At 39.3% G+C, this 26,650-nt stretch overlaps 2 protein-coding genes across 4 annotated transcripts in view; one reads left to right on the top strand and one right to left on the bottom strand.

Annotated features, from left to right (window-relative positions):
• atm (ATM serine/threonine kinase) overlaps positions 1 to 20,530 on the bottom strand; it is a 60,263-nt gene extending 39,733 nt beyond the window's left edge. Inside the window, exons 1-18 of one of the 2 annotated variants that reach the window (XM_065281874.2) lie at positions 20,436 to 20,530; positions 20,135 to 20,239; positions 11,716 to 11,837; positions 11,477 to 11,622; positions 11,195 to 11,359; positions 10,080 to 10,245; positions 9,769 to 10,007; positions 9,269 to 9,438; positions 8,528 to 8,700; positions 7,220 to 7,594; positions 5,183 to 5,386; positions 3,931 to 4,032; positions 2,669 to 2,903; positions 1,398 to 1,529; positions 1,175 to 1,300; positions 866 to 958; positions 527 to 713; positions 222 to 415 (exon numbers count right to left, since the gene is read on the bottom strand). In XM_065281874.2, the coding sequence (XP_065137946.1) occupies positions 222 to 415; positions 527 to 713; positions 866 to 958; positions 1,175 to 1,300; positions 1,398 to 1,529; positions 2,669 to 2,903; positions 3,931 to 4,032; positions 5,183 to 5,386; positions 7,220 to 7,594; positions 8,528 to 8,700; positions 9,269 to 9,438; positions 9,769 to 10,007; positions 10,080 to 10,245; positions 11,195 to 11,359; positions 11,477 to 11,622; positions 11,716 to 11,837; positions 20,135 to 20,206 (2,901 nt within the window). In that variant the 5' untranslated portion in view covers positions 20,207 to 20,239; positions 20,436 to 20,530. The remainder of the gene's footprint in view (positions 1 to 221; positions 416 to 526; positions 714 to 865; positions 959 to 1,174; positions 1,301 to 1,397; positions 1,530 to 2,668; positions 2,904 to 3,930; positions 4,033 to 5,182; positions 5,387 to 7,219; positions 7,595 to 8,527; positions 8,701 to 9,268; positions 9,439 to 9,768; positions 10,008 to 10,079; positions 10,246 to 11,194; positions 11,360 to 11,476; positions 11,623 to 11,715; positions 11,838 to 20,134; positions 20,240 to 20,435) is intronic. The other variant, XM_073815633.1, reaches the window with a different exon arrangement.
• A 548-nt stretch (positions 20,531 to 21,078) lies between these two features.
• nop53 (NOP53 ribosome biogenesis factor) lies at positions 21,079 to 25,891 on the top strand. 2 transcript variants are annotated; one of them, XM_065281873.2, is made up of 12 exons: positions 21,079 to 21,293; positions 21,682 to 21,758; positions 21,852 to 21,939; positions 22,435 to 22,643; positions 22,773 to 22,828; positions 22,943 to 23,038; positions 23,136 to 23,234; positions 23,540 to 23,707; positions 24,637 to 24,812; positions 25,343 to 25,409; positions 25,498 to 25,574; positions 25,725 to 25,891. In XM_065281873.2, exons 1-12 carry the CDS (start codon positions 21,088 to 21,090, stop codon positions 25,783 to 25,785), a joined length of 1,380 nt encoding a protein of 459 aa, XP_065137945.1. In that variant the 5' UTR covers positions 21,079 to 21,087; the 3' UTR covers positions 25,786 to 25,891. The 2 variants fall into 2 exon arrangements, with proteins under 2 accessions (XP_065137945.1, XP_065137944.1); XM_065281872.2 differs by having other exon boundaries at positions 21,849 to 21,939.
• The last annotated feature ends 759 nt before the right edge of the window (positions 25,892 to 26,650 follow it).

The raw sequence follows: 26,650 nt of genomic DNA, 5'->3' as shown, positions 1-26,650 counted from the left end.
CTGTTCTTCGACTTGGATTTTGTGAAATCATTTTCTATTATAGATGCGATGTATCCAGTGTGACTTATATTTTTTTTTTCCTCTTCAAAACTAATGCGACTTATACTCCGGAGCGAAAAATACAGTTCTTTTTACTAATTACCAACTTGATATTTTCAAAATATTTTCCTTCCAACAAACAAATACATTTACAAACAGATAACATATGTTAATATAATCACCATGTTGAGGTGCAGTGGTTGAGAGAAGTCTGTGAGATCGAGCAGTTTGAGCAGCTTGCGTTGCATGTCCAGAGGTTTGAAAGAGAAGCCACCATTAAGATCTGAGGATGCACACAGCGACAGGAATCCAAGCACAGACAGGAAAGCTACATCCTGGTTAGTCAAATGCTGCTCAGATAAGGCACTCAAGGCACCTGTGAACACAAAGAAGACAAATGTATGATTTAAATCTTACAGAAATTTAGAAAAAAAGAGTTAAGTAGGATACTTCATGTGAATAGAGCAGAGAGTAGAGTACAGAGTACCTGTGCTAATATCAGCAGTTTCTTCACTAGGTTGGCTGGGTCTGGTGATGCTGTGATGTGGGCCATCTCCATCTTCAAACAGATCAATCTCTTCATGATTGTCAGTCTGAATTCTGCTCACATCCATGTCTTCATCCATTGTCTCGTTCTCCATAACCGTGCTTTCTTTTTTACCCGAGTTACTCAGCTAAAGATGTAAAAAATGTGCATTGGTTGGCTTTCTTAGCATGACATAAACAAAAGGCTGGATAAACTGGTATTTATTTTCCACCACGTTCAATAAACTATGGCAAAATCATGGTAATTTGAGGAAGTTTTTCTCAGTGCAACGGGTTTTACCAGCTGTTTGGATATATCACCCAAGTCATTCAACAACCTCGCTGGCAAAGTCTTCATAAATACATTGCGAGAGATACTGTATATGTTGTCCTCCTAGAAAGAAAACATACACAATTACCAAAAAATACGATCTTTAGGATCTTTAATATTTAACTAATTACATTTAACAACAAAGGAATGTAATAATAAACAAAATGCTTGATAAAAATGTATCATTTGGTCCTGATTTAATTCTATTGGTTTATTTTTGAAAATAAAGAAAAAATCTCCTCCTACGTTTCAAGTCATTTAAAAAGTGATGTGTCTCACCTTTTCTCCTCTGCTTATACCATTTGAATACAGCTGCATAACAGACTGTATTGTTGCGATTGTGTCACTCTCTCCAAGTTTGTTCTTTGCTGTCGATATGTAATGACTGAATTCATGAACCAATGCCTAAAAAGAAAATAAATCCAGCAGGTAAATCATTACTCCATGTGGTTACACACATTTAAAACAGTCTATCAAACTACAATTATAAAACAAATGTGACCTTGGCTTTGAGGAAGAGAGAAGAATGACAGGCTTGTTCTTCTGTAAGAAGCCCAATAGACATGTAAGCAGCCAGAACTCCAGTCAGCAACAAGGCACAGCGTACCACACACTCATGAGGAGGGTTTGAACCCTGTAAAGTTAAAGAAACCTTACTTTAAGATTAGCACTTTCAGAAACAGATCATATCTAGGGCTGGGCAATATATATCGGGGGATTCTCATGCGTGTTTCATCAGTAAAGCCGGATCCTTGATTAGTAGTAAATCGCCATCAGCTGCTTTCAGATGGAGCTGCATTTATAACACAGAACCGACATCAGGGCAATTTCGCATTTATTACCGAGGACGTATTGCCTGCTTGTCATAAACCTATGTGCATCATGTCAAAATACGTTCCTGCTGCAGACGCGTCGAAAAGGTTTATGATAAAAGAGATGCTCCATTCAGTTTCCTTTTGCTGAAACTGTTAAGCCGCCTTTCCACTGCACACGACAAACGACGGCCGATAAGCCGGAAGTCATTCATTTCCTATGGAGAGTCGCAAAGCGGATGCGTGAGGTGCCGACCATCTGCGGATGCGTAAATATCGGATCCGTTTTGACGGTTGGATGCGTTAAAAAATTTGAACTTGTGCGACTAAACAGCATGCGATATGCCGACCGGAAGTGATGTATTTCATTGTATTGCAATCACAAACTGTGTGTGAGGTGAAAATGATTAATCCTTTTGGTTTAACTTTATTAGTTACACTTGAATCCTTAAAAAAACACTATTGATTACTGATAATAAATACATTATTAATTTAATTTGTGTATGTAATTATTTTTATCTTGTCTTTATATGTTCTCTCAAAAAAATATTGGCAATCTTTGTGATATATGCATAGCTGTTTATTGTTTCATTCATTTGCATTCATTTATTTATTCCACCATGGTAAAAATATTAGAATGAAGCCTCTTGCGCTGGAATGAGCTTCCCTCCCATATACGATTAAACTGAAACTTCATTACGACAGCCACTAGGGGGAGAACTCCGACTGTCGTTTCCGTATGTCGTGTGCAGTGGAAAGGCGGCTTTAGACCCGAACCCGCCTGGGTCGGACCTCTGGTTTTTGGATCTAAGTGGACTTGTGAAGACCTCTAGTTCAAGTGACTTTAACTCACATAAAGATAAGCATAAAAAGTAACATGCAATGTTCAATCTTCAAACAGAGAATGGTAATATTATACTATAGATGGAAAAGTGACAGATTGCAGCTTTAAACGACTTACATCAGGAGAATAACAGTTAAAGAGCTGCTCGGCCACAGACAGTAGACTCGTATCCAGTTTGGTCCTGAGAGTTTGAATAACAGTGAACTGTGGTTTGTCTAAACATATACTTTCTCTCTGAGCTTTCACTGGAGAGCAGGAAGATGTGTCGTCAAAACTGAACTGTAGATACAGACTCTCCACTTCCCCTAAACTCTCTTTCTCCTCTGTGAAGGAAGAACTCTGAAGTGAGAAGCTGTTTGGGAAACAAAAACCTTAATGTTAAACAAGATCAATTGGCAGACCAAGACAGACCATTGAACTATTGAAGTAATGTCCAAGAGGAATATGTAAAACTTTTAATTGTCTGGAGTCAATTATTTCTGAGTACAACACCTCAAGACATACCTCTTTTTGATTCCCAAAATGTTTATGTAGCCTATGCTTATGTTGACTACCTTAACCTCCTAATACCCGAGATTTGGTTTGTAGTTTTTTTATTTTATTTCTTCCAGCTATTTTGGGGTTAGGAAGAACCAATAAATATAATAACCAAACATTTTTTATGTTGGAAGCAGTGTATTTGTCCATGTTTGTGTACAACAGGTCCCAGTTACACAGAATAAAGTATTATGGTGCAAACCATAGGAGGTTAATTACTTCAATGGTCCTGTAGTTCAAATAGCACAGGTAGTCACACTGTTATAGAAAACTGCCAACCAATCCGAAGCAAGCATTTAACAGTATTATGGTAGTGTCTATCTACAGCACAATCCAAATAGCTAAATACTTGCAATGAAATATTAATGTACAAGATCTGACACTGGCTTTTGTCTGAATAAAATGCTAGCATTCTGCATATTACACTTTACATGTTGCCATGTTTGTAGTGTTTATCAGTACATCAGATCCCATGACAAATGTTTTAGGTACATGTTAGGTACACAGTTAAATGGGTCTCATGATCCCCAACAATATTTTTAAATGGATATATGGAAACACACACATTTGTTCTATTTTAGAAGATAGTAGTCATAATTTTATTTTGTCATTGTATGAATGAAATATAAGTTTAACTGCATTTGTCTTAGATAGTCATTACTGGTCTAAATAGTTCAATAGCCAAGTGATTTTGTGCGACCCACCTTATCTCACTGTGCAACCCACAATTTGAAAATGTGTGCTACATTGTTGTCAAATGACCTTACTAAGTGTATGTAAATTTGTCAATGTGATCAAACAATTCTAGAAGAGACATTAAAACAATTTTGTATCATACTCACCTCTCTGAGACCAGACCGCCCATCAGAAAATTCAAGCCGGCTCTGCTGTCTTTAAGTGTTAAACACACCAAAATTCTAGGAATGAGGTTCAGTGGAAAATCCCTACAAAGACCAAAATACATTAATACCATAAAGCACATGCAGAAATCCACATATATCAGAACCAGTTTAGGGTCACTTAACTGAAATTTCTCTGTGTCTTAAACCTTTTGATTTAAATGCATTAATTTGTGAAAAAATATTCATTACTAATTGTGAAATTAAAATTAAATTTGGTTAACCTAAGTCCTAAACCTAACCTAACCCAACCCAACCAAACCCTAGCCTTTGGGGCTGTTTACACTTGGTATTAAGATGTGTTTTCATCGATCGGATCAGAAGTGGACGAGAGAGACACATTACGTTTACACCTGGTATTTAAATCCGCCTCTTTTGTCCACTTTCGACCACTTCTGTGCTGAATACTGTGAGGGGGTGGTCTGTGAGACGGAGGGCGAGTCTCTCTGCTGTCATTCAAACGCGAGCGGGAGTAATTATGAGTTGATATGCACGCAAACTAATATTATGTCGGAGTCCACTGCTTTTTTAGCAAGTAAACATGCTGCACAGAGTTTTGTATGTGTGTATGTAAAAGCTTTCTCTGAATTTTCAGCGCAATTGATGAAACAGGATCGCGCCACTTTCACACGCTTTCAAAACAAAACTACGGAGATCCTCCGCTATAGATTTATCAATGAAAGGCTAAAAATAGCGCTGTTTACTGTATGTTCATGCCAGAAGTCAAAAAAGATGTAAAACTTGTGTTTAATACCTCAGATTAGATAAATGAGCGGAGAGAAGGCGGTCGCGTGTGGCTGTTCGAACACATTCAACCACATGTGCGTTCCGCAACTCCAAAGCGATCCGATCGAAAGTGGTTTCGACTACCTCTGGATGTGGTTGAAAGTGGTCGAAAGTGGACTAGCTCAAAACGTTCTGAACACCTTTTACACCTGGCATTAACGTCGTCAACTTGTGATCCGATCGACGAAAACGCATGTTAATGCCAAGTGTAAACAGCCTATTTTTTGTTAAATTGCATTTAAAAAGATTTTATAAAATGGATGACTTGGAGCCAAAACTCATGCCATTGTTTGAGCCAGAAGCTGACATGTTCAAAGCACAGATGATTTAAAAGCACCACAGCCTCAGTGACTGGAGCCAGACTACTGCAGACACATCTTCAAATATGTTTGATATAGAGATGTTAGACCTGGTGATAATAAGATGAGGTTTGCAGTTCTCCTCCATCTCCTCGCTCTGTTCATTCATGAGCAGCCAGCTGATGATGGAGTCTCTCAGAGTGGGCATCTCTCCACCCGTCTCCATCAACACTCCACTGGTCATATCACTGCTGTGAATGCTCTTAGGAACAGAGCAATTCACCAAAGCCTGAGCAAGGCAGATAGCACCAACACTGAGGAAAAACAGAAAAGAAATTAACTGCATTGGCAATTTCTAACCATGAAAGAAATACTGTATAGGGGAGAGCGGGGCACAAAGTAATGCTTTTGGCTTTGGCTCTATTACTAAAAAATATTTAAGTTAGATTAATATTTTTTTAGCCAATCAACATACATCTCTGCTACAAATTAACACTTAAAATGTGTTTTTTTGGGACATACCGTTATCGTAAAATTATATCGAAAAGTGACAGGAATGCAAACGTATTACCCCATAAAGGTAGGTGGGGTTCATTGTAACAAACAGAGGTTTTGTTGTAACACCTGCTAGAAAATGTAGTTTAAACACAAATAATTCTATAAAATTCTGTCTCTATAGACTGCTTCATCGGGAGCACGTGCGGTGATGCGATAAGCGTCTGGTCCGAACTTTACTTCCGGTTTCTGTTTGTTTAATGGTCTGATTAGTTGCTGAAACTGAACTTTTAAACAAATACCTCGTCGAAAATAACAAATGTTTTGGGTTCCTATGTAATCTATGTGTTGTTTATTTTGCTTGTTTTATAAATAAACTACTTTAAAATGACTTTGTTGTTATTTATTCTTTGCAGAGTTTACCGGAAGTTACGTGATGACCACGAAAGCCAGGTGTTTATGTTGTAACTGTTGAAACCATCTATACTAAAGGTGGATATTGTTTATATAATCTGCCTATAATAGATAGATATCCACACATATCCACACATGCAATGCATATAAATAGATTTTTTGAAAGGGCTGCACAATTAAGACAAAATATCTTGGTTCTAAACAAAAATGCTTGAAATATTAAAAATATTTTCTTGTAGATAGAGAAAGACGAGAAAAGCCAAAAGTAAAAAAATAAGAATTATGGATATACTTTTTAAAAACATATACTTTCAGTCTTTTTTACTATGCATACACACAAATTTGTGCATACAGATGTTTTTACAAACAAGACATGATTCAACGAAACCTTTTGTCCTACAATTTCATCACGTTTGCTTTTATAACATTCTATAATTATGTATATAATAATACATTATTTGATTTATAATATTTACATATATGTTCTATATTATTTATTATGTTATTTCTACATATATAAATTAGATGACAATCCTTCATGCTTTGCTTCCTCACTTTTAAAAATTTCTATAAAACCATCTGCTTAATGCCTAAATGTAAACGGAAATGCCAAATGTAAAAGTTCAAATGTGTGTATACACATGAAAATGTACAGAAGTCCAAATGTCAATTATTTGACCCTTCGTTTTCACATCCCACTTTTCTTGTTTACCATATACTGATGGACAAACAGCACACCTGGCTGCCTCCAACGAAAACAAAACCTCCTAAATCCAGCTAACTCCTCCCCCTCCCCCTCCCTTCCGTGCTTTCATGAACGCGCCCAACCCCCACCCCCAAATCCTTTTTGTCGTTTATTGGCTGGAATACTTTGTTTTGTTTTGTGATGCTAGGTTTGGCCAGTATGTTGATATTGCCGTTTGTGAAGCCTGGGCTGTCTACAGAGATCGCGTTTTTTTACAGTTTGATCAGCGGACAGGCAGCAAGCAGATAGTGAGGAGATGTTTCCGGTATGTAACAAAAAATGTTTTATGGTCTAAAACGCTTCAATTCGCTTAGAGCACCTTTAAGCTAATCCCTGTCCAGGAAACCGCCCTATAGAGTCTGGCTAATGCTTAAATGCAAATAATGTAAGAAATGTAAACGCAAATAAGATGTTAACATTTAAGCAAATGCTTAAATGTAAATGTAAATAATAGTGTACATTTAAATATGCTTGTGTAATGAAAGAAACTCACAGGGAAGGTTTGCAGACGGCAGCAGAGAAGATTTTCCAGAATTCTCTATCAACAGGGACCAGGGATTCTTGCACCATGGTACGCAACAGTTCCAGACAGAGAGTGCCAGTCTGTGCTGAGCTGACTCCTCGCAAAGCCAGAGCCCAAACTTTGCCCCACAGACGGCCCAGTTCAGCAGATTGAGATGAGGAGTTTCCTGAGTTTTTGGCATGGCAGAGCGCAACCTCTCTCAGACAGCGCAGGACATATGGTCCCCTATCACCTCTTCGCTGCTGTTCACCCTGAAGCTGGCAAAGTAACCCCAGCAGAGGCACGAGCTCATCAACTGGCAAGATAGAGGGGTATCTGGATATCAGGGTGGCTGTGACCTGTAACCTGTTGGTTGACACAATCAGTTTCAATACTGCTTCATTATTAGTCACTATTCACAAATAAAACAGGCTGCAAAACTCTAAAAAACAAGGTGCCCAGTATACATTGAATGTGTTTACAATTAGATTTTGTTAGTGATGTCAAAACAAGGAATATCGGCGAAATCGCAGTAAAGTTTTAATTTGTTCAACAAGTTTCCAAAATCCTGTGTGATTGGCCTAATTTCGTCCTTTTTCCTCATCTTGCGACTCTTGCTATTATAATAATGATAAGTTAAACTTAGCAGGACAAACAATGTTGTTGCATTAACCATAACATTTCCATCATATGATTTTTAAGCTCCTATGTAGTGAAAATCAAGTTTATTGTTTTGTTTATATGTCTATAAGGTGTTTTCAATATGTATTTTTCACCAAAAAATATGTGCTGCAAATGTGAATCTCATGAATGGGAACTGGACTAAAATTTGATAAAATTTGTAAGTTAGTTGGCTTAGAAACCAAACTCTGGTTTTGTTGGACATTTTCCATAAATACAAATATTTCCCATATTTTAATTTTCAATTACATGGTTGAATGCACTAAACATTACAGTTTCTATAAAAATAAAGAAATGTATTCCTTTATTTATTTATGAGCTAACAATATTGAAAGCAAGTCTTAGTCATTTAATTCACAAAAAAGTTATTGATAAATGAAGCAACAGACCATTGTATGATTTTAACTATGAAGTAACACCAGTTAAGTGAAATGAAAACAAATTCACCATTTGAAAAGTTCTTATTACAAATTAAGAGATCAGTGCGTCTGTCACGATTTCTTGTTAATAAGCATTTTTTTTTCTATCAGATTTCGTCCAAAAACTGGTATTTCAGAATGGCTTCTTTTTGGAGTATTTAAAATATTTTATATTTTTTTATGCTTAAGTAAACCATACCAGGGTATCATATCGAAGTCGCTGTGGTGGGACTGCAGTTTGGAGCGTATCACCTCCCAATTTGCCAACGGCTGCTCGATTCGTCTGCGCTTGCAGCTCTGAGGACTGTCTCGCTGAGTATCTCGATACAGAGATGATGTTACTTCCTGGACATGGGTGCCATGACTAAACAACTACAGGAAACACACATTCATAAATAATATAGGTATTAAGGAATGAGCTGATTCAAGTAAAAAATCATCTTTTCTAAATGTGAACACAGTAACAGTGTTAACCTGACAGGCATTGTGGTGTACAGTACTGTATAAACGTCCTAGGCCATCATGCCACAATTGTTTTTGCAATGGTATAGTGACCATATGCAAATATTTTTCAGTCTCTTTATCAAAATACAACCAGAAAAGACATGAAATATGATTACAATATATATATTATATCTATATATATATAAAAAGAGTAAACTTATAAGCTAAAGTGTCAACTATTTGACAATTGAGCAATAGCAGGAACCTGTAGGCTCTCTTAAAGCCAAATAAAATGAAATCATAATCTATAATCTAATGACTTCAGTCTCTTCAAAAGAGTTGAAGATGTGTTTTAAGTTCACACTAAATACTGACTTTTTCCTGAAGAAACAGTACTGTATGTATGGCGTATTATGTCACATATTATAATAATCACAGTCATGACATGAAGAGCTTTTCTTTGTATTACGCATTACCAAGCAGCAACATGAATTACCTGGTGGCAGACATCAGCAGTCATCTCAATGAGGTTTTCTTTGACAGCTATATGACGAGATCCTGTAGCGTATTTTCCTCTGCTGCCGATCTGACCGATCTCGCCAATAAGGGCTTCATACAGGGCGCACAGCTGACCCTGCCATTTGACCCAGTTCTCAGCATGGGCACCTGTGCAGGGAGAGCATTTTGGTTAAACCTTATTAAGATGCCACTATTAGGAATGACGACACTGGTCTGTGGAATATGCCTGTTCATTGTTACTGTCATATGTTTTGAATACCTGTCCTGTACTCTTGTCTTTATGCAAAGAGACAGAAACGGCCAATGTAGTCTTTATGTAGCGCTAGACGCTATTTTTATCAAATTTGAATTGTTTAATAGCCAAAGTCATCTATCAAATGGCAAATATTTACTGAACAGATTTTTACAGCAACCACCCAGATATACATATAGATATAGGACATTTATTCACATTAATAAAATCCTGGTGCATTGTACCTGTTTCAGGAGTCTTGACTCCTTTGGGGTGATGAACACAAAGCTGGATGTAGAAAAACTTGACCAACTCTTCTTTCAGCCCTGAACTGGGTCTCATCTGAGTGTAAACATACAGCAAAGATGACAGGACTTCTTCACCCAGACCACAAACTCTTTTCCTGCATGACAGAAGCACTGAACACAGAAACACGTTGGCAGCAGATACCAGATTCGCCAGCACCATCAGCTGCTTTTCTGTCCTGGGGAAGGATGTCACAAGTTAGATATAGGCTTGTTTGTGAATAACAGCATGTAAACAGGCAGGTGACAACCTGGCATTGCTCAGAGCCTTCAGAAAGAAGTTGAAGAGAGTGTGGGACAGTCCATCCGTTTGAAAACAACAACCACGAACCACAGTGTAGATTATCCGACTCACCTGGACCCTGTTGATATACTTGGAACCCTTATTGAAGAGCCCGCAGTACAAATCTAACAGACCTGCACCAGAAATATGAAAAAAATTATGAACAACTCTAGAAAAAGACCAATTTGTATTTATAAAATGACAAACATTGACCTTTACTGTTGCAAAGCAGAAAAAAAACATAAAATAGAAAGACAGGAACATTATAGATGACATTGTATTATGGCACATTTTTCACAGGATGTGAAACTTTTTCTTATAAGACAGTAATCGGACTGTTATAATCCTATAGATGTTAAATGTAAATTATAACCGTTCTTTATGCTAACCTATAAGAGTATTTAAAATAATAAATGTATGAATAGCATAGCATTATATACTTAAGAATTGGTCTTTCTTGGCTTTCTGAAACCTCTTTATATTTTGTCAGCATGTGCCTGGGAATGTAAAGGGCGATTTATAGTCGTGCGTAGGTCCTACGGCGTAGCCGCGGCGGCGTAGGTTCCACGTCGGTTTTCATTTATACTTTTGCGTCACCGTCCGCGTCGACGTGCAAACACATGCGAAACCGCTGGTTGGCAGTAATCACGCGTGTAACCACAGTAGCAGCAGAAGTCGTCACAGAAGAAGAAGCTAAGCAAGTTAACCCACAAACGAAGAAGAAATAGCAACTTGTTGTGTATAATTTTGAGAAGACCAGCAATGATGGAAGTAAATAAAAAGCAACTTATGTTGCAGTTTGAGTTAAATCACTCCTCAACTTGGCTCATCTTTGTTTTCACCGTCTCAAACGGAAATACCTATGACGCAGTATTTTTACCTGACGGGAGGGGTTCTGGTGGACCAATCACATTGCTTGCGATCAGCGTAGAGCCGACGCGCTGTTAGAAATTTTGTGTAGTGCGCGTCAGGCTACGCAGAGCTACGCAAAGGCTACGGAACGTAGCTACGGTGTAGGACCTACGCACGACTATAAATCGCCCTTAACCCATGACCTTGGTGATGCACCGTTGCATTACTCACTGTGCCACTGCTGCAGGCTCATCTCACACCAGTATTTTCTAACAGACAAGATGCTCTTAAGGAGAATAGTGCTGTAGTCCTCGCCGTATGCAGCACAGCTGAAAGGACTCTGAAGCACCTCCACCACATGAGACATCAGCTCGCCACACTTTAACTTCGGACCACCTGAAAAACACAAAGGATTTACCTAACCCACCAAATGTTTGGGAAATAAACAAGAGATAGACCGATATATAACTTTTTTTTTTAATAACATCTTAATAGTCAAAGCTTGAACATTACGTTGATTGGCACATTTGATGAAATATTTCATCAGGCTGCTGATCTCCTGCATTTTTTTCTGTCGGTTTGCCTGCGTGATGGCAGAAACATTGGATTTTGCTGACTGTAGGAGCTCTGTCTCTTTTTGAAAATACCGCTGCAGAAACCTGTACAGTACAGACAGAATAAATGATTTATTCTGGGACATTTATAGTGAAATATGTCTACAGTGGACATGAATAGAAAGGAAGATAACAGACCGGAAAACAGCATCCCAGGTGAGATTCTTGGAACCCTTGGACACTTTGCATCCTGACGTACGATCAAGTTCCTCGTGTGTGTCCCGCGCGCGAATGAGTCTCCTAAAACGATCCGCTTCTTTCTGAAAGTTCATGATACATAAAAGTATAACAAGAAACTGGTTGTTTTGTAACTAACTATCTATAGATATTATTTTATTTTATTTTGCTTTATATATTATAAACAATAAAAAAGGATTTTCATACATACAATGCCTAGGAATAACATGATTTAAATTTCTGAACTGAAACACATTTTTGTAGGGCTGAAAAAGAGCCACAACATTTTTTTACTTTTACTAAACTATATTTTTCAGTAAAAAGACTGTCAAATGTTTGAATAGTTATTATTATTTTATAATCAGTACAACAAAATTAGCTTGCATTTAATTTGTGATTAAGTAAATTTAGTGACCTAGAGACCTTCAAGGTGTAACAAGGTTTTGGATATTTGGACCTTACAGGATATAAGTTAAAGGGCAACTATTATGCAAAATCCACTTTTACAAGGTGTTTGGACATAATGTGTGTTGGCATTGTGTGAACACAACCATCCTATGATGAAAAAATCCGCCCGCTCCTTGTTTTTTAATCCCTATTAACTCTTTCCCCACCATTGATGAGTCTCTGCCAATGACAAGTTTTTCCAGCAATCTATTTTTGCGCTCTTACCCAACTTATAAAACCCGGAAGTATCCCCTTAGGGCAAACAGTTTAAACTCCGTGTATGTTTTGAGGATCGCTCTGAATCTGATCTCTATCAAAAATCCTTTACAAAAATCCAATTTTCTAAGCTTATTGTTAAAAATTTGGTATTATTAAAGAAGCCTACCCATATTTGAGAGGTGATAAAAAGAGAACAAATGAAGGATTTTTTGATATATTGTATATATTTAAAGAAGAACATTTTCTGACAGGGATTAAACTTTTGTGAAATTCATAAAAAATGCTCCCGCTGACTGGCAACCTTTTTTGACGCTGGCGGGGAAAGAGTTAAACCAAAGCATTCTTATTAGACATGTATTAGTCTCCGACTGTATTCATCAGATCTATTTGAACTGTAAGCACTCACTATCTGTTTGTAAGGAAGTGAGGAGCTTTAGCTCATTTGCATTTAAAGGTACAGACATTAAAACAGCACGTTCTTGCTCCCACCCAAATAGGGTCATTTTGGACATAATCAGTGTTGGGAACGTTACTTAAAAAAAGTAATTAGTTATAGTTACTCACTACTTGTTCCAAAAAGTAACTGAGTTAGTAACTGAATTACTCTATAATAAAAGTAACTCGTTACCAGGGAAAGTAACTATTTGCGTTACGGTTAAAAAAAAAAGTTGCTATATGTCAAAGAATTTGTATTTTTTAGTAGTTTTCACATGTCAGTTGAAATGAGTAGAACATACATAACTTTCCATATTTATTGCACATCAACAGACAGCAAGAGTTTTATCCTACACTTCAAGTATTATCTTTGTAAGATAAGTAAACAGTTACACCATATAAAGTGCATTTAACTTCAGCAAACTAAATTAAATCAAACTCTCTCAACCTGAGACAACTGGTCAAGTAAACAACCTGTACTTCCAAGTGTTTTGTTCACAAAAAGTTAACTTTTAAACAACAAAAAGTGTGTTTGCTCTGTAGTCGTATTCTTAATTAAAATAAATCAAACTCCCAATGTCAGACAACTGGTCTGGTAGACATTCTGTACTTCAGGTATTTTCTTCAAAAGTAAACAGTTAAATAATATTAAGGGCCCTATCTTGCACCCAGCGCAATTGACTTTGTCAGTGACGCATGTATCATTCGTATTTTGCGCCGGCGCACAGCGGGGTTTTTCCATCTCTTATGCTATTTTGCAGTTTCAAAAAACAATTGCGCTACTAACCAAAAAAAACTAGTCTAAAGTCAGTGGCGCGTTGCGCGTTGTTCATTATGCTATTTTAAGGGCGCATGCTTGACCATAATGTATAGCGTGCACAACGCGCATACACTTTGCTTATCTAATCTACACAGATGCAACAGTTATTTTTGCAAATCATAAATTGTTACACTTAAAAATATTAATACACGAGATAAGGGGAATCATAGTGGTGAGCATTGTGGTGATAGTTTTTATTTATTCTCATGCAAATAACGATTAAAATATTTTCATAACTTTGTTGTGTGGCTGTATTACGTTTATTTTATGTAAATAATAGTTAAAATGTTTTCATAAGAAACCTTAATGTATATGAACTTGATTTGTAAGAGTATTTTGGGGTTGGACCTTGCTTGCGTTTCTTGGGTCCGATTTCAAAGCCCCCTAACCCTTTCAGCGGTGAGGGTGGACGCAGCGATGTCCTCTGCTGGCGTCAAGTCCTGAGGCAGATCCACCTCCCGTTACACGGCGTGCCCGATTTATGCTGGCAAGCGTGGGATTCCCCCGTACAAGGACGTCGGTCTCCTCGGCTGTGAACCGCTCCTGGCGTGCGCCTGGTAAATCCGTCATAATAATAGCAACCCGCCATGGAACTTGCGCCCTTGCGTTTAAAGGGAATGTTGGATGACGTTCTGATTGGTTTATTTGACGTTACGCCCAAACCACACCTATGAATAATGAACCTACTTCAGACCAACCCCTTATTGATTTGCGACCGGCGCAAGAGTTATTTCTCCCGCCGGGAAAATAGCAACAGCGCCCAAGATCCGCCCACAAACTCACTTGCGCGTTGCGCTTCGCACTTGCGTTTCAGATCGTTAAAATAGAGCCCAAAGTATTATGCAACAACTGTAGCAAATTAAATAAATCAAACTGAGATAAATAGTCTGGAAGGCAAAGGCTGCTGTATTTCGTTTTATTCATTAAAAAAGTAAACAGTTTAACAATATGATTCATTAAATTAGAGTTGCTTACAACGGATGTCGACAAAGTCTTCGCTCCCGGACATAATGTACACATTACATGCATGTTCTTGCTTTGACCACAATGAATTTGAAGTAGTGCTTATATCTCCACCTTGAAAATGCCAACTTTTCATAGGATTGCTCCTCCTGACTCGCCATCTCTTCTGCTGCCGCGAATCTCTGTTTAGCTGTTGCGTATGTTTGGGTAAATTCCAAATGCCGTTTGTGCGCCCTTGAATGGCACTTCGCGAAGGGGATGTAAAATCCAAATAAACAGAAAAAGACGTTGTATTTTATCACCAAGTGTATTTTAATTAGCCACACTATGAGACAACATTGCGCAACTTTATCTAGAGTTTATACATCAAGAGATTTGATCTTCGAAGGGAATAGGGCATAGTGATCATCACTTTCGATTGGAATTCGCCCTGTGTGTGTGTCGCCGCATGCGCGTGCGCTGGCATGTGTATAACAACACTGGCTCTGATTGGCTACCATGAAACACATTACTCTGCCTTAGCCAATCATAATCGCTTATCTCGTTATTAACCTACCTCCTCACTAGCTGTGTGAGCCAGGGTTGCGTTTGGATCACACAGTTTATTAAGTCAGTGCATAGTAACGCACCGCATTTAACGTCCGGTAACATTAACGGCGTTGTAACGGCGTGAAAAGTAATTAATTAGATTAGCCCGTTACTGAAAAATGAACGTCGTTACGTAACGCCGTTCTTTTAAACGGCGTTATTCCAAACACTGGACATAATATAATAAATGATCTGTGGTGTATTTTGAGCTGAAACTTCACAGACACATTCTGGACACACCTGAGACTTATATTACATCTTGTAAAAAGGCCATACTAGGTGCCCTTTAAATACAAGTTTTTATTTTAAATCATCATTTTTGATATTGTATTATGTTTCTGAAAAACACATTTTATGTTGTGTGTATGATAAACTGTTCTCTTTCAAGCATACGTTTCGGTGTCTTCGGTGTCTTTCGGCATTTTTGGTTCCGCTCTGACTCGGATGCAAAAGAGATGCGAGGAAAAGAAGAGAGACGATGACGCTTTGCAGCTCTGTCTGCCTAGAAAGACACAGAGCGCGCCTCCGCCACCGCCTCGCCCGACTTATGCACAGACGGCGGCTCGCCCACCCCCCAGTTTTCGCATCCCCAGGCGGCAGAGACCTACGCAGATGAATGTGCCGGGTCAGACTGCAGTTCGCGAACAAAAGCCCGTCTGGCATCGCAAGACCGGTCCGCCCTCTACAGCACAGACTGACCCACCAGCTCCTCACCCCACTCAGATGGTGAGGAGGAAGAAGGCGGTTTGACAGTTTTTCGGAGAAGAGAGAGCCCGCAAACGCCCCCCTGTACGCGAGCTCTCGACCTTCTTTCACTCAGTGTTCAAGAGGGAATGAGTTCAGGGATTCCCGTATGTTCTGCGGGGACAGCAGAGACCGTTCGGGTCAGGGGACAGTCAGCAGTGAAGAGAAAGAGAGATGCTGTAGTGGTGCATACCCACCCACTAGTCACAAGCACTTTACACTGTCAAAGTTCAATAAAGTTTTCACTGTTACCCCAAACAATGTTGCAAAACAGAATGCCCCAAAAAATGTTGCAAAACAAAATGTCCCAAAAAATGTTGCAAAACATATCAGCAGAACATATTACACCACCTTGGGGTGTCACCAGACCCCTAAGGGGGGCGAAAGAGCTAAACTCTGTCCAAACGCAAAGTGTTCACGCATGCGCAATACAGATCATGAACTCTTCCCCAATTCGGCCACAAGAGGGCGCCAGTACATCACAAATGAGCCACTGGCGAGAATGTACACAGTCCCGCTAGGTATTGAGGACAATACAGTTCGGGTACAGACTGCAGTTTGCCTCCTGCCCCCCGCGGTTCAAGGGAATAATTCATTCTCGGGTACGGGGAAATTTAGAACACGTTCTACAGGAGGAAATTATTTCTCTTTTGGAGAAAAGAGCGATACGAGTGGTCCCGAGAGAGCAAAGCCACAGTGGATTTTACTCGAGGTATTTTCTAGTCCCGAAGAAAGGGACGTGAGCTCTCCGACCCATATTAGATCTGAGGGCATTAAACAAATACCTAAGGCGGTACAAGTTCAGAATGCTCACTCATTCCACACTCCTGAAACTGTTGCGCCCAGGCGATTGGTTCACGTCCATCGACCTGAAGGACGCGTATTTTCACATAAATATATATCCACCCCACAGGAAATTCCTAAGGTTTGCATTCCAGGGGGTGGCATACGAGTACTTGGTTCTCCCCTTCGGACTCTCTCTCAGCCCAAGAGTGTTTGTCAAATGTACAGAAGCGGCTTTAACCCCGCTAAGAGAGAAAGGCATTCGTCTCGTTACGTACATAGACGACAGGCTGGTAGCGGCTCAATCGGAACAGAGCGCGAGAGAACACACACGGATGCTGGTGGAGCATCTACAGAAACTGGGCTTGAAATTGAACACCGAAAAGAGTGTTTTAATTCCCACACAGTCAATAACGTATCTGGGTCTGTTACTGGACTCAGTCGCGTTCAGGGCACGGCTGTCAGAGGAGAGAGTGGGAAAATTCATTCAATGTCTGGCCATGTTTCGGAGGGAAAACAATGTCCCCTTTCGTACATGCCAAGATTATTAGGACTGATGGCCTTGTCATTAATAGTCATTCCGTTAGGCAGACTATTTATGAGGGAATTCCAGCGCTGGGTTGCCTCACTAAGACTAGACCCCTTACGACACTCTCGGAGGAGAGTGAGGGTTACGTCAGAAGCGGTGTTGGCACTGCGCCAGTGGAGGCACCCATCCTTTCTGACCAGAGGGACGCAAATGGGGGTCATTCAGTCCAGAAAGGTCATAACGACGGACGCGTCGCTGTCCGGTTGGGGGGGCATTCACGAGGGCAGATCAGTGAGTGGGAGATGGGGCCGACATCTATCAAATCTCCACACAAATTATCTGGAAATGCTGGCCGTCTTTCTGTCACTGAGACATTTTCTCCCATTTTTAAAGGGGCATCATGTCCTCGTGAGGACGGACAATACCACAGTGGTGGCATACATAAACCGTCAGGGAGGTCTCAGATCACTCCCCTTACACATGTTGGCACGCAGACTGATTTTATGGGCCAGTGCCAACCTCTTATCTCTGAGAGCGACGCATGTACCGGGGGTAACGAACCGGGGTGCAGATCTGCTTTCCAGGGGCAATCCTCTGTACGGGGATTGGAAACTGAACAGGGAAGTGGTCGAACAGATCTGGCACAGATATGGCACAGCGACAGTGGACCTGTTCGCATCCTGGGACAATGCGCAGTGCCCTCGGTTTTTCTCCATAAAAGATCAGAACGCACCTCTGGGGATAGATGCGTTAGCGCACGAATGGCCCCGCACTCTCCTTTATGCGTTTCCTCCGATAGCATTAATGCCCCCTGTTCTCGACAGAGTGAGGATGGAAGGGTTGAGACTGATATTAATAGCTCCGCGCTGGCCGGGGAAGTGTTGGCTGGCGGAGATCATACATATGCTATACGAAGAGCCGTTGTCTCTTCCGATACGAAGAGATCTGCTGTCACAGGCAGGGGGAGAGATTTTTCATCCACACCCAGAACGCCTGGCACTATGGGCTTGGCCAGTGAGTGGTTCAACTTGAATGCAACAGGTTTGCCCGACAGCGTTATCAGGACCATACAAAATGCTAGAGCATCCTCTACTAGATCTTTGTATGACTGTAAATGGGGTGTGTTTGAGCGATGGTGCGAAGATAAGCACGAAATTCCCTTTCAGTGCTCAGTGGCAGTAATACTATCATTTCTCCAGAATTTGATAGATCAGAGGAAGGCATTCTCTACGATAAAAGTGTTCTTAGCTGCCATATCAGCATGTCACATAGGATTTGATGGCAAGACTGTTGGACAGCATCCTCTAGTATGCCGTTTTACAAAGGGCGCGCGCCGCGCTTTGCCTGTTTCAAGACCGCTTTCTCCCTCATGGGATTTAGAACTGGTACTGGATGCCCTTTCGGCAGCCCCTTTCGAACCGCTAGACAAAGCTGATCTTAAGGTATTATCGTTTAAAACAGCGCTGCTGTTGGCTCTGGCCTCAGCGAAGCGTGTGAGTGAGATTCATGCACTTTCTGTGCATTCTGCATGTATGCAATTTATGCAGGGGGATGTGGGGGTTGCGTTGAAACCAAACCCTGCATTAATGCCTAAAGTTATTAATGCTATTGCTCCTCTTGAGTTAAGAGCATTTTATCCCCCGCCATTTGCTTCAGTAGAACAGCAGAAATTAAATTCCTTATGCCCGGTGCGCGCGCTGCGTATGTACGTGAGCAGGACCAAAGGGTTCAGACAGAGTGATCAGCTGTTTGTTTCTTGGGCTAAACCGCGTTCGGGACAACCAATAACGAAACAGCGGTTATCGCACTGGATTGTGGATGCCATTTCACTGGCATATTCCAGTAAGGGGCTTACAGCTCCGTCTGGTTTACGTGCACACTCGACCAGAGGAATGTCGACTTCGTGGGCTCTTTTTAATGGTGTCACAATACAGGACATTTGTGATGCGGCGAGTTGGTCCTCACCCCACACTTTTGCAAGATTTTATAAGCTAGATGTCACAGCGCAGACACTAGCGCATGCTGTTTTGAGTGTAGGATCATGAATTCTCACTCGCCCAGCCTAAATATGTTTATTATTGATTTGGTTGGCAGGAGAGTTCGAACAGGCTATCTGGCAATACGGGAGTTAGGATATCCCATAGTGAGACACCGAAACGTATGCTTGAAAGAGAACTATAGGTTACTTGCGTAACCCCGGTTCTCTGATAGCATTAAGTGAGGTGTCTCACCAGATCACCCTCCTTGCTGTGCGAAGCGAGGAAGAGGTGTGCTTGTTTGAATAAGGAAATGACGTTGTGCGGCTCATCTTATACTGAGGTAGGAGCCACTCCCAGGGCACAAGCGTCATGCCTGCCAGCCAATAGGGGCTGGCGTAATGTAATAAGGGCTTCTGAGAATACGCGGAAGGGGCGTATCCCATAGTGAGACACCTCACTTAATGCTATCAGAGAACCGGGGTTACGCAAGTAACCTACAGTTATGTCTTATTAAAATGTAATGTTAACCCACACAGAAAAACTGATATGTTGCCATAAATAAATGTATTTAAAATCAGATTTCTTTGTGGGTTTAATATTACTTTTAATTCTAGGCATTAAATGTATATGGAAACACAACTCTGCATCATGTTTGCTACCTCAATTAAATTCCAAATATTAAAATGAAATTTTAAAGCAATTCATTCAAATTCATGTTGGAAATCTGACCCATCTGTCACCCACATTCTTTAAATTACTATTAATCATTGACCATTTATAGGTTTATAATAATATTTGTTTATGTCAATGACATGTGAGAAATGTATAAAAAAAGAATATACAGTATGATTAAGTATAAGATGTCTCACACACCTTTCTCTCTGTGGCTTTCTCATTTTCTAGTCCACGACAGCACACTAACAGTTCATGCAGCACCAGACTCATTGTCTTTCAGAGGGAATCAATAAAATCCATAAGCTGTATATTGGAAACATGTACGGTTATGTACAGTTATCTGCTTGACATGCTATTGCCCATCCTGAAGTTCTGTTTACCAAAGAAACAATATAAAACGTACAACTCATAATCGTCACACATAATGTAAATTATGCCGATATAATTTTAGAAGGTTTGTTTATGAAGCTGCAGCACTGTTGGTTGTTTGTTTGCTTACAGTAGTTTATTTTTTATCCTCTTCACTTTCAATTCTCCCTGTGTTCACGCGTGTCACACCGACCCATTCACAGACCCGCCTTCTGCTCTTCATCACTCGCGCGGCTCAGGTCAAAATCCAGTACTGCCATCTAACGGACGGCGAACTGAAGAATAATTATCATATTTCAAGACTTTACTGTCTATTTCAGTAAGACAGTAAATAACACCGAGACTAGTTAACGTTATTCATTTTTTGTAGCAAAGGACAGGTCAGACTAATTTGTGAGGAATTTTCGTACCTAATTTTAGGGTTGTGGCAAGAAGGGATACAGCAAACGCAGACATCTCATGAAATCTCGTCGAATAAGCGCTGAATTAATCCTATTCCGTTCCCCTAAAACACACATCTCGCGAGATTTTGTCGTTTGCTGTATTCCTTCTAGCCAAAACCTTTTATAAATAGTGCTCCGCAAAAATGTCCACTTGTATGTACGAAACTTTTGTGTGAATCGATTCATATTTATACAAATGTATGTATCTAATCTAAATTTGTGGCAGTGATTTTACAACTACTTTTAAAGAGAAAAGTAACACGGCCTAATTAATATTCATGACTCACAATTTACAAACACGGCGTCTCCTCACTTAGGCTCCACCTCTTTCATTTCATCATGGCGGCCGCCAGGAGAAATAAGCGCGTGGCAGCTTCTCAGCCAGGTTTTTTGTCCTTTAAATCGGATCAAGATGGAAACAACGCGGATATCAAACGGAGAAAACGCGTGAATAAAAACAAGAAAAAGAGCTGGAACAAATTCAGTGATATTCACGATGTGGAGGAGTTTCTGGATGATGTTCGGCTTCAGGAGAGAGCCACAGGGTGAGTTCTCAGATGTGCACTCTAACAATGTATTATTTAGTTTTATTTATGAATAATACAAAACAGTCAGTCAATTCGTTGTCTATTAAAGTAGACTTGGTGTGTATTCACTTTATGGGGTTAAAGAGTCGTTGATGATCACGTGGTGGTAAATAGTCCATGTTACTGTAACTAAGTTAACTTTGTGCTTGCTAACTATGACATTAGTACACTTACTACAGTGCTGATGTGTCTTTACAATGGTAATAGTTAACACAATTTTTACTTGCCTTAACAACCTTACCACAAGTCTTGAAACAAGACCACAGTCGTCTCCACCATTTAAGTTATATGAAAGTTTGTTTCAAAGCAAACATTGGGTGCTTAACTTCTTAACATTTATCCATAGGGGATTGATATCGGAAAAAACAGACGAAAGCCTCTTCTTTGTAGACACTGGTGAAAATGAGAAAAGTGCTCAACCAGGTGAGTTGAAAAAACACGATTAATCTTCTCTGAATATTCTCTTTTTGTCTCTTTTACATTATTATCTTTAACTATCAACTTCTTTGTCAGTAGAGACAACAGTTCCAACATCTAGAAAATCAAAGCCACTGCGGATAGATTTGATTCTTCAGCCTGACACTCGCATACCTGCACCAAAAAAGTAAGTGCATAAGTTACCTGTCTTTTCTATATCCTGCATCTCCTAGCCTACATAATGTTATATTTCTCCTGCCCGTTGATGATCTCATCCTTGCGCTCCCAGTATTTCTTTGGGAATGTGAAGATATCTTAATGGGACTTGGATGGCTGTTGTGTGAACGGCACTCCAGGATCTGAGGGCATTTGTTTTTTTTTATGTATATTATCTCATTTGTTGGCATTATTACTCACCGTCCTATTTATGTCAATATCTGAGTGTAAGATCGTGTTGCACATGAAAAAGCATACAAAATGAGGATACCAGGATCAAAATATCACTGATTCACAGTGCTTTCATTCCAGATACAACCCACCTGACCTGATAATAGAAATTTAATTAACTTTATTTCAGTCTGTATACAAAATTTGTCTGAATAGGCAACTTTTTTGTGTTATTAGTTTAACTGTACACAAGTGAAATTGTCAACACACTTTCCTTGTATTTTTTTGTTATCAGCATATTAGCCTTCCAGCAGCCCAATGCTAAAAAGCAGCGACGCACAGCAGAGAAAGCAGCTAAATTGGCAGCCATTGGCATCGTGTCACGCCGGGAAAAACTTCTTCAACTTCGAAGGGCTGCGGCGGCCGCTGGAGGGCCTGTTAAAGAAAAACCTGTGGCCAATAACAATCCAGAAAGAGATTTCTATGACCTTTGGAGCGCTGGCCGTAAGTAGAGCTCATTTTAATAGTGATATGTATTCAAATCTGTAAATCTACACATCCTATTTGCTCAACCCAAAGCTGTATTTCTCATGCGAGTGATGATTTTGATATGTGTGTGTTTATGTCCAACAGCACCAGAGACCGCTGATCCCTTCTACCTCGAACAGACTAAAAAGAAGCTTGTAAAGGTAAGAACGCTGAAATTTTAGGATGTCGTCAACTGTGATTGTTTTTGTTTCTTTACCAAATCATTTAGAAAGTGGATGTATTCATTAATTGTCATTGTTTTATTTCTCTTTCAGAGACCAAGTAAACTGAATGAGAAGCCTTCAATTCTTCCGGCGATTGAGGTTATCGCTCCCGGAGGTTCATACAATCCAGATTTCTTTTCTCATCAGGTAAAATGCATTACATGTAAACATTGGCGTATACATTTCTATGAACATCATGTTAAAAGTAAGCGCTATTACTAAATGGGCATGTATGTGTGTGTAGGATCTGCTCCGTGAAGCCCATGAGGTGGAGGTCAAGAAGGTAAAGGCGGAGGAAAGGTTGCAGCGACAGTTGGCTGTGAATGAAGAAACTGCAACTGAGGTACAATCCCAACACTAATACTAGTCCTATAGATGCAGTGATACCTAGTTCGTTAACCTTGGTTAAAGCATGTATTAATCTTCTATATTAATGTTAGACAATACAAATGCAAGTGTTCGTTGTCTGTTTATAATATTTAATTGTGCATTAATGTTATTGCATGAAACTTATTATATTTAAATGTTGTTACCTGACGTTAAGAAATTTAAACCTTAATGTTGATTTTACCTTGAAGGAAATGTGTACTACCTGGGTAAAAACTTGTGGTACAGCCTTGTTACAACTGAGGGTTTGTGTTTGTGTAGGAGAGCACCTTTAAGGAGCAGGTGGAGGGATTGATCGAAGAGGAAGAGGATGAGACGGGACAGGAGCAGTCGGAGGAGGTTACTGAAGATGCAGCGCTTGGGCCATCTGCAACTCAGGAAAAGAAAACCGAAAGACAAAGGAAAAGACAGAAAGCAGAAAGGATCAAGGTCCAAATCTCAAAAACTTAATTCATAAAGATCCGATGTTATTGATTCTTGTTTATTACTGACTTTATCAGTATATGTAATATGTATTCACATCGCCCATTTACAGATGCCTGCAAAGTTCCGATTTGCAGTATTTTTTGTGATAAGTTTTCTGACAAGGTAGCCGACTGCAGACTAATAGAGAAAGGTTTGTGCGTTTCTTGCAGGAATGGAGAGAGAGACATGCGCTCCACAGTTTAATTGACGGCTGTAGCAGCCTCTTAACAGTAGTGCTCTCTGCTTGTTTCTCAACCATTGGATAATAGCCAGGCCTAAAAAATGGTTGTTATATTTGGGTGTGTTTGTCTTCATGCGTCACTGCAAGAACCATCAAAGTACTTTGAAAGCAATGTGAGAAATCATACAAAGGAATCTGCTTTTGAATCGCTCTCACAGAGAACTACGCCACATTTTCAAGAAATTTAAAGAACCCATGTGTTTGTTTTCTTTACATGACAATTAAAAACCAACACTGCTAAAAATGTGGTACATTTCCCGAATATGTGGGACAACGGTTTAAAAGGCCGTTTTGGTCACTAAGGGTCACCCTATTTTAAACAGATCTCAAAATAAGTGTTCCTTCAGTCTCACTGACATTATGTTAGATATGCAAATATTAGTTGTGAAACTGATTGCTGCCTTGTGATCTGCTTGTAACTGCCTGCGTGTGTGATAAGACATGGGATGAATCAACACGACGTCCGAAAAATACCTATTGTGTATTTGGGCTGAGGAAGTTTGTCAGATTTCTGAAGCCTCCGCTTCAAGAACAGCTGGTCATAAAAAACTGAATCGATAAGAAAAAATCTGGATTGAAAATAATTAAATTCCAACAAACCACCAGCATAAGAGTCTTGATTCACATTTAGTCTTTTAATTCATTTTAACAGGAGTTAAAGAAAAAGGCAGAGCGCCAGGCGATTGACAGGCAACAGCAGCTGTTCCAGCTCCGATCTATCCATGCCAACCTGAAAAAACAGGAACAGAAGACAAAGATGAGACAGGTTCAACGCAAGGCCCGGCAGGAGGCGCAGAAAAGCATGCCACGCCGACTGGGCAGACTCAAGTCAGTTTCTGTCAATCTTTTACTTGCTCAAAAACCTAAATGTTAGCAAAGTTATTGTTAAACTTTGCCAAGCACTTCAGAAATGTTATGCTGAAGCAAGCTACCCATTTTTATGTAGCTGTATAGTGTAGCTTACTGCATAACAGGTTACTAACAAAGTGGCTTCCTATGTTGAACCTGCCTAACACAAGATTTCAAACAATAGTTACAATCTTGTCTGTTACAAAAAATATTTTTTTACAAATGATTGGAATATTTGATACATTTCTTAATTTTTAAAATACATGCATGTATGCTATATGACCAACAATACAATGATTGTTTATTATGGGTTTGTTGGATACTCAAATAGCCTAAATAAAATCACCTGCACCAAAAGAGTGCATCAAAATCTATCAAATAAAATGCATTTATTTTTTATAGTATAAGTAATAAGGGTGTCCTTATATTACTAGTTCCAAAAACACCAAATACTAATCCTGTAACCTAATGTTGTGTGGCATAATTGAAATTGTGTTTTATTTTTGTAGGTTCCAGGTTCCTGATCTGGATGTGCAGTTGAGTGATGAGCTTGCCAGCTCTCTCCGCAGTCTAAAGGTTTGTTTGTTTAAGTTATGTTTGTGTTATGCTGCTATAGAGTTGTAGTTTGTTTATATATATATATGTGCGTGTCTTTCTGTTGCAGCCAGAGGGCAGCATCCTCAAAGACAGATTTAAGAGCCTTCAGAAGAGAAACCTGATTGAACCCAGAGAGAGGGTCAAGTACGTAAAATATTTTATACTCTTGATCTACGATTTCTTGGGCCTTCCATTATGTAATGCTTTCTGCATGTTTTGTTGTAAACTGTTTAATGGTTTGTTTATTCTTAAGTTCTGTCAGTCTTTTATATTTCTCTAATATTTTCATTTCAGGTTTCATAGGAGGCTCAAGGTGAAGTACACAGAAAAAAGAGCCTTCAAGGCGGTCGAGTGAACGGACATGGTTGCAATACTCGTGGAAGCATCCTACAGTGGAACAAACTATGGGTTAAATTATATTTTGATCACATCAAAATAATAAAAAAACTGATTCCAAACCATTTGAATAACCTCTTGCCTTTATTGTGTGTTTGTAAAAATCCAGATGCAGTCTTTTATTGACTTTCTCATGGGACTTTTATTTGTCTTGCCGATTCATTATGCAATATATCACTATTGGAATAGGAGACAGAAAGTTTGAACCAGGAGAACCAAAACACACAATAGCATTAGACATCAACTCTTGTGTATTCTGATTTATTGCTGTTACTCAAAAGCGGCAGAGTTGGTTTTGGTTTGGATTCCAGGTCTCTGCCAGCCAAACAGTCTTGCTAAAATTGTAGAAGTCGATTAATGCCTAATATTTAAATGTAAAAACATCAACTATTGAAATTCTTTTTTATGAGTTGATTTTAAGAAAATAAAACATTGTGATATGGAAATCATTGTCTTTGCTGTTTATTTATATAAACTTTTCATTAGTCCTTATGTGATGCTGATCCTTATGTGGTGCCCCAGTATGAATGTCTGCTTTCACAACAGAAGTGGCAATGTAAAGCATGGGAATTCAAATTTCTACAATGCTACATGCTCATCTTGGCATTAAATTGTCAATAAAACAAATCAAAAGCAAGTTGTGATTATCACACTTAAATTTAATCAGATTTTACAAAATGTATGTAATGTGTTTTAATTAAGTTTATTGTCACAGTACAGTAAATGTGGGTATGAAATATGATGTAGCAAACTACAGTTTGAAATGTTTATCACGGTTTACTCTCAAATTGTTTTATAGTATAGGTAATAAACCGCACTGTACT

This window comes from Paramisgurnus dabryanus, chromosome 8 (assembly GCF_030506205.2).
Source record: "Paramisgurnus dabryanus chromosome 8, PD_genome_1.1, whole genome shotgun sequence".
Classification (NCBI taxonomy): Eukaryota; Metazoa; Chordata; class Actinopteri; order Cypriniformes; family Cobitidae; genus Paramisgurnus; species Paramisgurnus dabryanus.
Note: the sequence above shows the minus strand (reverse complement) of the source record. Positions and strands in the feature narration are given on the sequence as shown.